Source organism: Protopterus annectens, chromosome 10.part0, assembly GCF_019279795.1.
Source record: "Protopterus annectens isolate FY-2018-M chromosome 10.part0, PAN1.0, whole genome shotgun sequence".
Classification (NCBI taxonomy): Eukaryota; Metazoa; Chordata; order Ceratodontiformes; family Protopteridae; genus Protopterus; species Protopterus annectens.
In genome coordinates, this window is record NC_056744.1 from 1,012,182,169 (window position 1) to 1,012,195,310 (window position 13,142).

Sequence of the window (13,142 nt, forward strand, 5' to 3'; positions counted from 1 at the left end):
CATATAGTTTTTTTGTGCATTCCTTACATAGAAAAGTTATATTTTTTCTGCATAACCTATTCAGGAAGAGTATTTGTTCTGCTTACTTTATTGATTAAGGGTATAGTTTTATTCTTTAAATTATCCTAACTTCCTGCTCTTAAACTGTAGTGTTTTGTGTTGTATCTCCCTTATGATTTAATGGCATGCTTTCTGTAGCCAGACTACTGGTATATTTTCTTGGAGGGCTGTTATTCTAGTAGTTATGGTAAACTTCAGTTATTCATGAAGTATTCTTTCCAGGAGGCTCCACCCTCTACATCAGACAAGCAGAACTGGTGCGTGTCAATGCAGAAACAGGAAGAGAATTCTTGTGATGGTATAACAGAAGAACGAAACAGTGGCATAAATAGCTGTGTGTGCTTGTTTAGTAACTTTCATGTGGCTGTCAATTTCAGGAAGCAGACAGTTTAGCTGGGAAAGATGACACTGGAAGAGAGTCCTCACCTGGTCCTGGGCAGAGTTCGGTTCCTACTAGAATGCATTCAGTATTTTAGGGAGACAAAGCCCCTGCCTGAATCTCTGTGTTATGTTCCTAAAGATGTCTACTACAAGATCTGTAGGGATTCTCAATCAGTCATTTATACTGGGAAAAACTACATCCCTGTCTGGGAATCACCACGCCTGTCCAAAAAGATCTCAAAATTCATCAAGTTTAAAATTGAACTCAGAAAAGGTGCCTGCATCCGTGCCACAGGGGAAGAATACCTGAACTCCTATGGCTTATGGGTTAAAATGAACAAAGTAAGATTTTTTTTTCCTGTTACAGCTCTGTACTTTGCTCTGTTTTCTGTTTCTCTTCCTGAATAGATAGCACCTGAAATGAGAAACTATAAAGATGGGCAGGTGGTATGTGTGTGTGTGTGTGTGTGTGTGTGTGTGTGTGTGTGTGTGTGTGTGTGTGTGTGTGTGTGTGTGTGTGTGTGTGTGTGTGTGTGTGTGTGTGTGTGTGTGTGTGTGTGTGTGTGTGTGTGTATGTGCGTGTGTGCGTGTGTGTGTGTTTCCAATTTATGGAAATAGTCTACAGAGCAATTATTATCGTATTTCAGGAAGTGTAATTCAAGAACATTTTACAGCATAACATTTTGTGGGGAGCAGAACTCAAAACATACCTCTGTTTAACACACATTGCTTGTTTAATAGGCTCTAAATCCAAAACCTTAACTTTTGAAACTTTTTGTACTTATTGCTTAATTTAATTTTTAGATCTCATTCCTTCTACGTATTTCCCTGTTCTTGCATAATTTGCAGTTTAATTTGCATAGAGTAAATGATTCATTTGAGCAGTACATCAAAGTTCATATATCATCTCTAGATCATGCTACATGACATGTTTTTGAGGCTTCCCATCCTTGTGGCTGGAACACTCCTTAGGGAGGGAGAACTAATGAAGAAAGGGAGAAAAGGATTATAAACGAATATGGAGTGAGTGACTTTCAAAGAAGTGCAATGAGATGTACAGTATCATGGGAAACACAGCAGTGAAAAGCTATACCCCTCCACAAAGGCAATGCATTTACAGAAATAACCTGCCTCATGCATCCATAGATGACAAGCTAGGCTAGCGTTATCTCTTCATCCGTTAGTATAGCAACATGATTGATAGTGGAAATACTTTTGGTCCAGTAGATGGCTTTCTTAATCTGTTCTTACTTCCATTCCCTTTGTTATCTTTATGCTACAGATAATCTGCTTATTTCTTGCAGTAAGAGTTAGTACAGGTGCTGACTGTGAGGGAACATGGGCTAAAGTTTTGGCTAGGCTTATAAGGGCCTCCGGGCCAATAGCCTAGTATCATCCTATAAACCTATGAAGGAAGTGGGCCAGCATAGAGTAAAGGTTCAGTCTACAGAAGTGCATTTGTCATTATAGACACACACACACACACACACACACACACACACACACACACACACACACACACACACACACACACACACACACATACACACACACACACACACACACACACACACACACACACACACACACACACACACACCCTGAAGAGAACCCCCTCCCAATAACAAAATTGAGACCTTCCTTCATGTTTATACACATGCACTTTAGCATAATTGAACAGAACCTGACATGGAACTTGATTACTCACTTCTTCCAACTAATGAACATAAATTCCTTCTTTTGTTCCATCCTTTAAAACTACATGCAGTGAATAGCACACAGCCAAACTTTCCAATCCTCTGAGAACCTAAGACAATTTTTAAGTTCATCCTAGAGCTTCCTGAAGGCAAGTGGCATGAGTGCTTTGCTGATACTTATGGTTATGTTGTTTGGACCCAATACTGCTAAGAGGGGCACTCGTGGCATTTAAACTTAAGGTGGGTCACATTCTAAGAATGGTCTAACCTCAAACTATAGGTTAGGAGATAGAAGATCACATGATCTCCCTGGTTATGAAGACAGATGAGGTCTGCAACAGCATGAAGCTTTCCCAGCATCTTTGGCCTTCATTGCCACTAAGGCCATCACTTCCAGCTTGTCAAGTTTTTGTGTTTGTTATTGGTGTGCAAACTTCTCCACACAGAAATAATTCACATGTAGGTTTATACTGTAGGGATTATCATCATTAAAAAATGTCAGTTGTGTGGAAAATGTCGGATGTGTGCAACCATCCAGGAAGAGATAGGAGTGGGTGCCTGATGCTGACTGCCAGGGAAAGGATGCTGGAAAAGCCCTGTCACAGGAGGACTATTGGAGGAACCTGGAAAAGCAACTCCTACATTAGGCACTGATGGGCACAGGCCTGACAAACCTATATGTGGGGATCATAGGGTGTGTGACAATGTGTATACCTGTACTGATCTAATATGTCAGGCATTTACTGCGTTTTCTGACAAGCAGGGAGGAGTGATAGGCATTATTGAAAAAAATCATAATTGCTGCTGGATGAATACACTGCTCCCAGTCTCCTGTTTCCCTCTCCAAGTGTTATAGAATGTAGAGGTCAGGTGAATAATGGTCCAGTAGTGAAATGGAGACTAGATGGCTTTGGGAAGGTGGGGGGTCCAAACAATTCTAAAAAAAAAAAAAAAGTCTACACAAATCTTTGAGCCAAGTGGCAATAAACTAACAGGACAGGTCCACAGAACTGGGCAGTCTGTAACCATGAATCTGCAAGCAGATGCACTTGTTTAATGTTCGTTTTACACCTACATGAGACATGGGTGCACTTCTGCAGCCATAACTGTCACACTGCAGTGCTGTTAAATATTTCTTTCTTTATTTCTTTCTTTACATTATCTGGATTAGCCACTGTAGGCAGAGTGCATTAATAGAGGGAACCTAAGACAAACAAACGTTCCACAGATGTCTAAGCATTAAATTGGAATATTGCTGACTAATATGCAAGAGGCTGTCCTTTGCTCACCCCATACCTTCTCTTGGTTGGACAGCTGTGACCTGTAGAGTTAATCTTTCTCTCTCTCTCTTTGCATTTGCAACAAGAAAGAGATGATGATTTTGTAACACAGAATGTTTGCAGTCTCCTAAATATCCGGTGTAGTGAATGACCAAAGATGAGTGCTAGGGAACCTGCATGAAGTAATATCAACATAGCTGGCCACATAACTATACTCCCACTTGAGACATGAATGAAATGACAGTCAGTTCTTAAGCTCTTTTCTTTAAATGATCCATTATGTGCTAAAAAAAATTGGCTTTATGGTAAACAATGTAACGTAAGTAAGTATGCTGATGATACAAAAATAGAAGCTATTATAACATCATTAGATTATTAAACAATTTTGGAATCATATCTGGATAAGTTACCAAGATGGTGACAGTTAAGTGGTATGAAATTTAATGTTAAGAAGACTAAAGTTATCCATTTTGGATCTTCTAACAAAGAACATGCATATGCTATTGCTGATTCAGTTATTCAAAAAGTAGGAGATATAAGAGATCTGGGTGTGACAATAAATGGAATGCTGTCTTCTGAAAAACATTTAAGGGAGTTTATGAGAAGATGTTAAATGGAAGTAAACATATTTTATGTACAATATGTAGTATGGATTGTAGAGTACTCATACCTTTATTCAAAGCTACAATAATCAGTGATAGTAAAGCAGCACAGTGAAGCTCCATATTTTAACTCATGTTGCTAGATTAGAGAAAATACAAAAAAAATTCTACAAAAAATTAATGAAATTAAAACATTGAGTTATAAGAATAGATTAGAGAAATTGTTCACCATTTCATACAGGGATGTGAGAGGAGACCTGATAATCATATATAAATGTCTACGTGATGAATTATAGGGATCTTATGTGGGAGTGTTGGTGCTCTGGGACATAAATACAGGACAAGAAACAGGAAGTTGTTTGTCGAAATTAATGCAAAGACATTTACTAAATATATCAGGTGTTTTCATAATAGAGCTTGTTTGTGGTGGAATCAGTTACCATATGATATAAGTGTGGACCTATATTTAAGGCACGTACTGATGGCTGGTTTGAGGACAAAGTATTCGATTCCACATTTAAAGGAGGCAAACTCTTTGAAGGCCTTACTAGGCTTTGATTTTGTATGTTATGAACATTGAACATTATTAGAAAAAAAAAGTTTTGGTGGACTGCATGGGCTGTATTTTTTATTTTTTAGATTTTTTTTTAGGATTGTACAATATAATTTTTGCCTAGAAAGTGCACAGAGACATGAAGATCATTGCTGCATAGGAATAGAAGAATGAACAAGCTTTAGTTGAAAGCAAAATTTTACATTTTCCTCATATTCACATAAACGTAATGCATATAGTTATTCTGTGAAATTTTTTACTCTTATTTATGTTATTGTTTATCTTATATTCCTGTATTCACTTTGTAACTGTCTTACCATGAATCCTAAAATACTTTCAAAAAATTTATCTGGAAAAAAGATTCTAATCTATATTGATTATGGTCCAGATTCAATAAAGTCTACATTAAGTATGCACTAATTGTAAATGATATAGGTTCATAGGTTCATACTAGGCTATCTGCCCTAGGGCATTTATAAGCCTAGCCAGAATGTGTTTGGTTTTCGCCACCCATTTTAAATTTATTTTGCTATGCCCTTTTTCGAGGTTAGTATACTGTGCCTCTGTCTAACAGTGACACAGAAGTGATACCCGGGGTAAACCTACGATCTCCCATCCACTCATCAAGATTCCTCTTGAAGAGAGTCAATGAGGGACTCTGCCTAACTTGGACTGGGATTTTATTCCAGAGTGAAGGGAGCCTCTGGGTTATGAATCTGTCCCTCCAGCATGTCCTATTTATTTCAGTGCTGAGGTTCAAGTCTCTCGAGCGCGTAGCTCGATGGGATTTGGATTTTCTGAGGTGCAGCATGTCCATTAATTCCGGGTTGAACATGGCTTTATACGTCAGGCACAGATCGCCTCTGAACAATCGGTATGCCACTGAGTAGAGCTGGAGTTTCTTTAACCGGGCAGCATATGGCATCTGTTTGAGCCCTTTGATCCTCTTGGTGAGGTACTTTTGGGGTCTTTCCAGTTGCTGCAGGTGTCTGGTAAGGTACATCCCAAAACGGGCATTGTACTCAATTATGGGCCTGATGAGGGATGAGTAAAGAGGCACGATGACCTTCCCTGATCTAGATGTGAATCCCTTCATGATTAGGTGGGCTATATAAAATGTTTTTCTAACCACTTTGGCCACGTGGTTGTCAAATGAGAGATTGCTATCAACTTGGGTCCCCAGGTCCCTAATTACTTCTTCTGTACTTAATGGATTACCACCTATGTGGTAATTTGTGGGCACTTTGTTTTTGCCAAAGGGGGTGACTATACACTTTTTGGCATTTAGCTTGAGGCCATGGCTCTGGCACCAGTTGTCTGTTTCTATGAGGCCCTTTTGGAGGATGCTTGTGTCGGCTGGAGAGTCGATTATGGCGCCCAGTTTGCAGTCATCTGCGATCTTGGTCAGCCACAGTCCTTCCGTGTTGGCCTGTACCTCTGAGAAATATATACCGAACAAGAGAGGTCCCAGGACTGAGCCTTGTGGGACACCACTTGTAACTGGTTTGGAGTCTGACATGGGGTTCTGTCCTTGAGCCAGTTTGCAATCCATCTAGTGACATAGGGGTTTATATTTAAGCTGGTGAGCTTATCTATGATGCCCGAGTGGGGTATTGTATTGAAGGCTTTTGCGAGGTCCAGGTAGGCTGTGTGGACCACCTTCCCCTCGTCAATCGCCTTGGTGACTGTTTCAAAGAAATCAACCAAGTTTAAGAGGCAGGATCTGCCCTTAACAAAGCCGAACTGGGTAGGATCCAGTGTCTGTAGGTCCCCAGTATCTTTATTTATGAGGTCCATGACGATCCTTTCCATAGCTTTGCAGACCAAGCTAGTCAGGCTTATGGGGCGATAGTTTACAGGATCTGTTGAGGCACCACCTTTATGGAGAGGGACCACTGTTGCTGTACGCCACTCTTTGGGCACATATCCTGTAGTAAGGCTGAGATTGAACAGTAGTTTTATGTTTGGGTTTAGCTCTTCTTGGAGTTCATGTAGGACGCAGCCTGGGATACCATCTGGTCCCATTGATGCTGTGTTTTTTGCTTTGGAGAGGGCGGCTCTTACCTGAGCATCTGAGATGTCAGGGGGGCAGCACTCTGCTGGGATAGATATTTGCCCTTTTGGTGGGGGGGGGGGAGAAGTTTGCGCTGACCCTGTCAGCTAGGATGTTGGCAATGTCTGTGGGTTTGGTGTATTTTTTGTCATTTTGGACTAATTCTGAGCATTTCTGGGAATTACCACCCAGGTTCCTAACATAACTAAAGAAAGCCTTGTGATTATCCTTAGTGTCCTGTGCAATTTGTCTCTCGAAGCTGGCCTTAGACAATTTTATGAGTGCCCGTAGTTTTTTGCTAATACTGATCAGTGATGCCTTCCCTTTTTGGGATTTTGCTCTATCATTTAGTAGCTTCCTCCTTCTATTGTATAGTTTGTTTATGGCTGGGGTCCACCAGACAGGACGTCTGCCTTTGGAGGATTGGGTCTTGGTTTTATTTGGGATCGCATGATCCATGCATTCCTGAAGGTGTTCATAGAATGCGTTTATAAAGGATTCTGCGGTCTGGGCCGTATTTTCCACAGGCCCGGAGCTTTGAAGGATTCCACCTCAGTTTTGAGGAGTGTGAATTTTGCTTTAGTGATGTTTTTCACTGTGGTTTCTTGGGCAGGGTGTGGGTTGGGGATGTGAATATCCAGTGAGATTAGTTTATGGTCTGATCTTACCAGTGAGGGATACACTTCTGGTCTGGAGCATAGAGTCCCCATGTTGGTGATGATCAGGTCCAGTATGTTTTCCCCTTTGTGGGAGTGGTAACAAGTTGTTCCATAGCATTTGAGTTTATAAATTCTAGGAACCTTTGGGCTAGGGTGTTGGAGCTAGAGTAATGCTCCCAGTCTATGTTTGGGTAGTTGAAGTCGCCCAATATAATGGTGTTTGGAGAGACCTTCATATTTTCCAGTGTTCTCAGGAAGGCTGAGTGGGGTTCCTGGGTTTGGGAGGGTGGTCTGTAGCAGGCTATAAACTGGAAGGCAGTTTTACCCACTGTTAGTTGCACATGGATAGTCTCTGATGCTTCGTGCTTTGCCACCAACCTGGAGGTTTGGGTATCTTTGATGAATATCGATACTCCCCCTCCTTTTGTGGTTCGGTCCAAGTTTTGGGGCCGAAAAGCATGGTATGAGGTATAACCTGGTAGTGCTGGGGTGCTCTCGGGAGCCCTGAACCAGGTTTCTGTTACTGCACAGATATCGATGTTCTCCATGTTAAGGAGAGTTTTGAGTGCGTGCATCCTGAGGTTTAGACTTCTGGCGTTGAGTAGCATTACTCTTAGTTTCTTATCCCTTATGGAGGTGGGTTTGTCTTTTGAGCCTTGCCTAATAAAGGCACTATGGGAGTAGCAAGAGCCTTTGCCAATATCCAAAAGCCCAGGGGTGACAGGTGCAAGCCGTCCCTAGCAAAGCATCGTGGCTTGTCGAGCATATCATCCCAAGCTGACAGGCATTGGATCCCCTTTGAATGACACCAGTACTTAAGCCAAATGTTGAAATTGATCAGTCTTCATATTGTGACATCATTCTTGGTGAGGGTAAGATGCTACTCAAGGTCAGGGTCATAACGGCCTGAGCTACATGCTCAGAGAGCTCCTCTATGTCTCTTTTCATGTAGTCCAGGGAGGTACATCTCAGGTCATTCACACCAGCATGGACAATGACTGAGTCATATTTGTACTTGCCTTGGAGTGACCCGAGTGCTTGTGTTATGAGGTGGATCCTAGCACCCAACAGGCTGCTCACCGTGACCCTCTCCTTGTTCAGCCTGGTGAGCGGGACGTCAGTGTGCCTGACGATAGAGTCACCTATTACAAGTGTACCAGGTGTGTTGTTTAGTCTTAAGGGCTGTGACTGTTCGGCATACTAGCTTTGTGAGATATGTGTTACACATGTTTTGTTTTGGGGTAGCGGTTGCTTGGGTGTCTGCTTTGGAGGTCTCTGCTGCTTAGGCAGATCTTTATTTAGAGCCTCCGAGTATGTTTTTGTGTGATTATGTGTTTGGTTTGCTGTCGTGGTAGGTCTATGTGAGACTGGAATTGTAGTGAGTGTGGTTTCCTTCTCCTCCTGACTGGTTATGCCAGTACTGAGTTGAGAGAGCTTAGCCTCTAGTTTGGCTATATGGTTGCATCTCTCACATGTGTTGGAATTTGTTGGGAGGAGGAGAGGGTTGTCTGTGTACATGAGGCAGTTGTAACACTGCCTCAAGATTCCCAGATTCACCAGCTGGACCGGAGAGGAGATTGACAACTGACCTTTGGACATGCTAGAATAATATTGGGAATTCCTTTATAATTGAAAACAAGGGCCAGTGGGGAGTGAGAGTGTAGTGCTTTTAATTTTTAGTGCTGACTTATATAATTGCTTTAGTGAGCAAGTGCCAGGTAACTTAAGTGCAATGTGTTACAGGTAACTTAAATGCAAAAACAACAACAGTAACTTTCTTTCAAGTGAAACAAGGAAATAAGTACAGTAAGCAATGCAGATATCACTAGTGATCCACAGAAGTGCTGAGAAGCCGCGTATTAGATGGAATTAATGTTCCAGGGAAATAACAAGCAAACAAACAACAAGCATATAAACAAAGCTAGATTCAGCAGGCCTGGATCTAGTCTATGCTACAGCAAACAAGTTGTACCAATTTCAGTAAGATACAGTTCAAATATTCAGGCACTATAAACGTTTAACCAGAAATTCCCAGCTCAGAAGGGCAGAGTCCAGCCTCTTCTCACACAAGAGTGCAGACCACGAACCTTCTTAATGTAAAATAACTGGCCTGAAGCCCAAGTGCTTAAACCAGAACTAATACACTTTAAGAATAACAGACACTGGGCTCTCAATCAGCAGTTCCCAACTTAGAAGGATGAAAGCTACCTGTCCTGCCACCACAGTGCATGCCACAAACCTTCCTAATGTAAAACAACTGGTCTGAAGCCCAAGTGCTTAATCCAAAAGACTTAGAATGATAGCTACACTTTAATCAAGTTACTACCAAGCAGTAATAAATATAATTGAATACTTTAGTGAATGCCTGGATTAGTGCTCAAGTTACACAAACAAAGCTAGATCCAGCAGGTCCAAATCCAGTCTATGCCACAGCAAACAAGGCGCAGCAACTTCAGTAAGAAGCAGTTCAGATATGCATGCACTATAAGCCTTTAATTTTTGAATGTCAGACAATTCCAACAGAAATTACTGCAAAGTGAAAAGCTTGTAGAATATCAGAATCAATGGAACTCCCTGACATTTCTCCTCAGGCATGACAATACATAAGGACACTGAGGAAATCCAGGATTTATGGAAACCATTTCACTTAGTATGTATTGCTTTCTTGGACTGAAAACACATGGTGAAAAGTCATTTTCTGGGATTCAGTAATGCATACAGTAAGTGTACACTAAATGTACACCTCTCTGAGTGAACATATGTATTTAAAAACATTCTTATCACTTTTTTTGTGCTTTGTAGTCACTCAGAAAGGTTAAATTAAGTGTACATGTAGTCTACCCTTTGTGGTAAGCTTTATGAAACCCCATCAATATTTAAAGCTGCAAGAATATCAGTAGGAAAGCTAAAATTAGGAGGAGGAAGAAGAAGGTGTGAGTTAAGTCCGTGTTGTCTGTTCACTCAGAGAGGTATACATTTAGTGTACACTTACTGTATGCATTATTGAATCCCAGAAAATGACTTTTCACCATGTGTTTTCAGTCCAAGAAAGCAATACATACTAAGTGAAATGGGTAATCATGCAAAATATTTATTAAATTATTAGTGTTGTATTCCACACACCTTAAAATACTTTGTAATTATCTGTAATGGTCACAAAGATGCTAATAATGTCATAGAAGAGAAAGAAATTTCGGAACCAATACATAAGGACACTGAGGAAATCCAGGATTTATGGAAACTGTCTTTGCAATGCCTGAGGAGAAATGTCAGGGAGTTCCATTGATTCTGATATTCTACAAGCTTTTCACTTTGCAGTAATTTCTGTTGGAGTTGTCTGACATTCAAAAATTAATTATCATTCATTTTGGTTGAGATTCTCAGTCATCTGCAGGACAGCAGTTTTGTTTAGATGACTTAAAGCTAAGTCAGGTTAATAATATAAAAAGTAATCTCAGATCTGTGATGGGATTTTTTCTCATGGTGGCAAATTTATCAGTAAGTTGCTGTTTCCTTGACTCAGAAGTATGGAACCTTGAATGCATCCCTAAGGCCTATAGCTCAACGAGCAACCTGAGTGCCAGAGGACCCATCTGGATGGAATAGTATTAAGCACATAATGTCAGCTCATGCGGAGGGCGATTAGCAGGTCTTGCTACTTGAGTACCACCAGACAGAAACCAGGAACTATACTGAGATGCAGAATGGCCCAAGAGGTAAGCTCTGTTACCTGCCAAGCAGTGCAATGCAATGCACCTAGGAAAGTTACAGCCAGGAAAGATCCATGGGAGCACATGGCTATCACCCACTATTTTAGGCCCTATCTTGATGAGCTTGCCAGTCACCAGGAAGGAGACTACACCAAATGAACTTAGGCAAGAGCCCATATTCAAGAGTTTACGCTGCCTTTCAGGAGGGCAATGCAGAATCCACCTAGACAGAGAGCATTTCAGGATACCCACCCAACTGACAAGATTTACTTTAAAAGTGGCAAGGATAAAACTCTGCTTGATATATAAGTTTATAGGTTCATAGGAGATTACTAGGCTAACAGCTTAAGAGTCATTACAAGCCTAGCCAATATAACCCAATTTTACCCAATATATAAAAAAAATAACATTCGTTTACAAGGAAAGTCCAACTTGGAACAAGCCAATTTTCAGCAGAGACCCAGGGAGAAATGCTCCAGACACATGGCTTTGTAATGTGGAAGGAAACAGGAGCACCTGGAGGAAACCGACATGAATGCAGGGAGGATATGCAGAATCTGCACAGAAGGCATCCTAACCGAGAATCAAACCGGACAACCTCTTGCTGAGAGGTGACAACACAAACCATTGCACCACTGCACCATCCAGGGCCCCTAGGGACAAGAGTATGGCAAGGATTTATGCCTATGCATTGAGCAAATTTACTGCAGATATGGGGGATGCGATGGGAAATTAATCAATTTGGCTTTGACAAAGGAAGGTCCTGCCCCTTTAAACTCATACATTTATTTGAAAAAGTTACCAAAGTATTGGCTAGTGGTTATGAGGTACATAAGCATATCCGGACCTGGCCAAGGCCTTTGACACCATTGCCTGTGCAGGCAAGCAGCTGCTACAGTCCACACACAGAGCACTAAAGACTTCAATTCTGAAGTCTTTGGAGTGGATTTATTGAGAGCAAAAGGCTCTTTTCATTTTTAAACTGTTGCACCCAGCTTGCTACATTTGTATCCAGCAGCTACCACAGTTTACGCCCCATATGGAGTGCTAAAAAGCTTCTTCTCAATCTGCAAATTCAGTACAGTTATTTTAAATGTAGAAATGCAGTGAGGACTGACCTATAGTATCTGCCAATCACTTCCCTAACACTTTACACTCGGGGTGGCTGCCCCCTTCACCTCATGCTAACTATGCTACTGCTTTGGAAAGTGTTGGGCAAAGTTACCCTTTGTTGTATGTCAACAGTTTAATGATGGATAGTTAAGTCATCCAGTACAAAAATGTCTGGATTAATATGAATATCTATTTTATCAATAACTACCAGTGAAGTGATAATTAACCTTTTTAAATGTAACTTGAACTTCAGTGGGTTCAAATTGTGGGTCACATGGAACCTTACAAATGCTGATACTCTACAAAACATTTTCAGTAGGCCTGAAAACATTGATAGGTGTTAAAACCAGGGACAGAGGGAGTGCTGTCTTTACATTGAAACCACGACTCTGTGGCTACATGTGTGTAGGTGCATTCATGTTGCAAACCAGCTTCATGTATGGCATTTTATGCTAAGATTCCTGGCTTTTAATAGAGCAAACTTAATGGGCTCTGAATTGGAATTTACTAAGATGTAAAGTTCAGTAGATAGATCGGCCTAAAATGTCACAAAATGGGCAGCAATGGCTTCAGCCACAATGCAAAAGCACTGGTAAAAGAGGTGCAGTCATCCCTGGCAAAGCAGAAAGGCTCGTCATATGCTCATACTGACGCATACTGGATGCCCTTAGAATTACTCCAGTTCAGGTGGATGTAAAAGATCCCATGGTACTTATCGAAAAATGTAGCAGGTGTTTCCCAGTATCCTGGTCATATTTCCTCTAGTTAGTATGAATGCCACCTTGGGTCACTCCTGAAAAGAGGCCACTGGCCAAGTAGAACTAACCATGTTAACAAAGCACAAATAATAATTGCTAAAGAAAACTTTTCACAATTCACCATAGCTGGATAAATTCTTGAGAAAATGAGCATTTCCTACACCTCAGTTATTAACAGCAAACATAAGCCAATGTAGAATGTAGAACCAGTATATAATCCAGTGTTGTACCTCTTGTGCAAAACTGCTTTGTTGCATTTCCCTTAACTATGGTGTG

General features: G+C 41.1%; 1 protein-coding gene across 2 annotated transcripts in view; it reads left to right on the forward strand.

The window, feature by feature from the left end:
- Window positions 1-307: 307 nt before the first annotated feature.
- LOC122813455 (E3 ubiquitin-protein ligase HECTD3-like) overlaps window positions 308-13,142 on the forward strand; it is a 770,789-nt gene continuing 757,954 nt past the window's right edge. Inside the window, exon 1 of one of the 2 annotated variants that reach the window (XM_044085771.1) lies at window positions 308-783. In XM_044085771.1, coding sequence (XP_043941706.1) covers window positions 463-783 — 321 coding nt within the window. In that variant the 5' untranslated portion in view covers window positions 308-462. The remainder of the gene's footprint in view (window positions 784-13,142) is intronic. The other variant, XM_044085770.1, reaches the window with a different exon arrangement.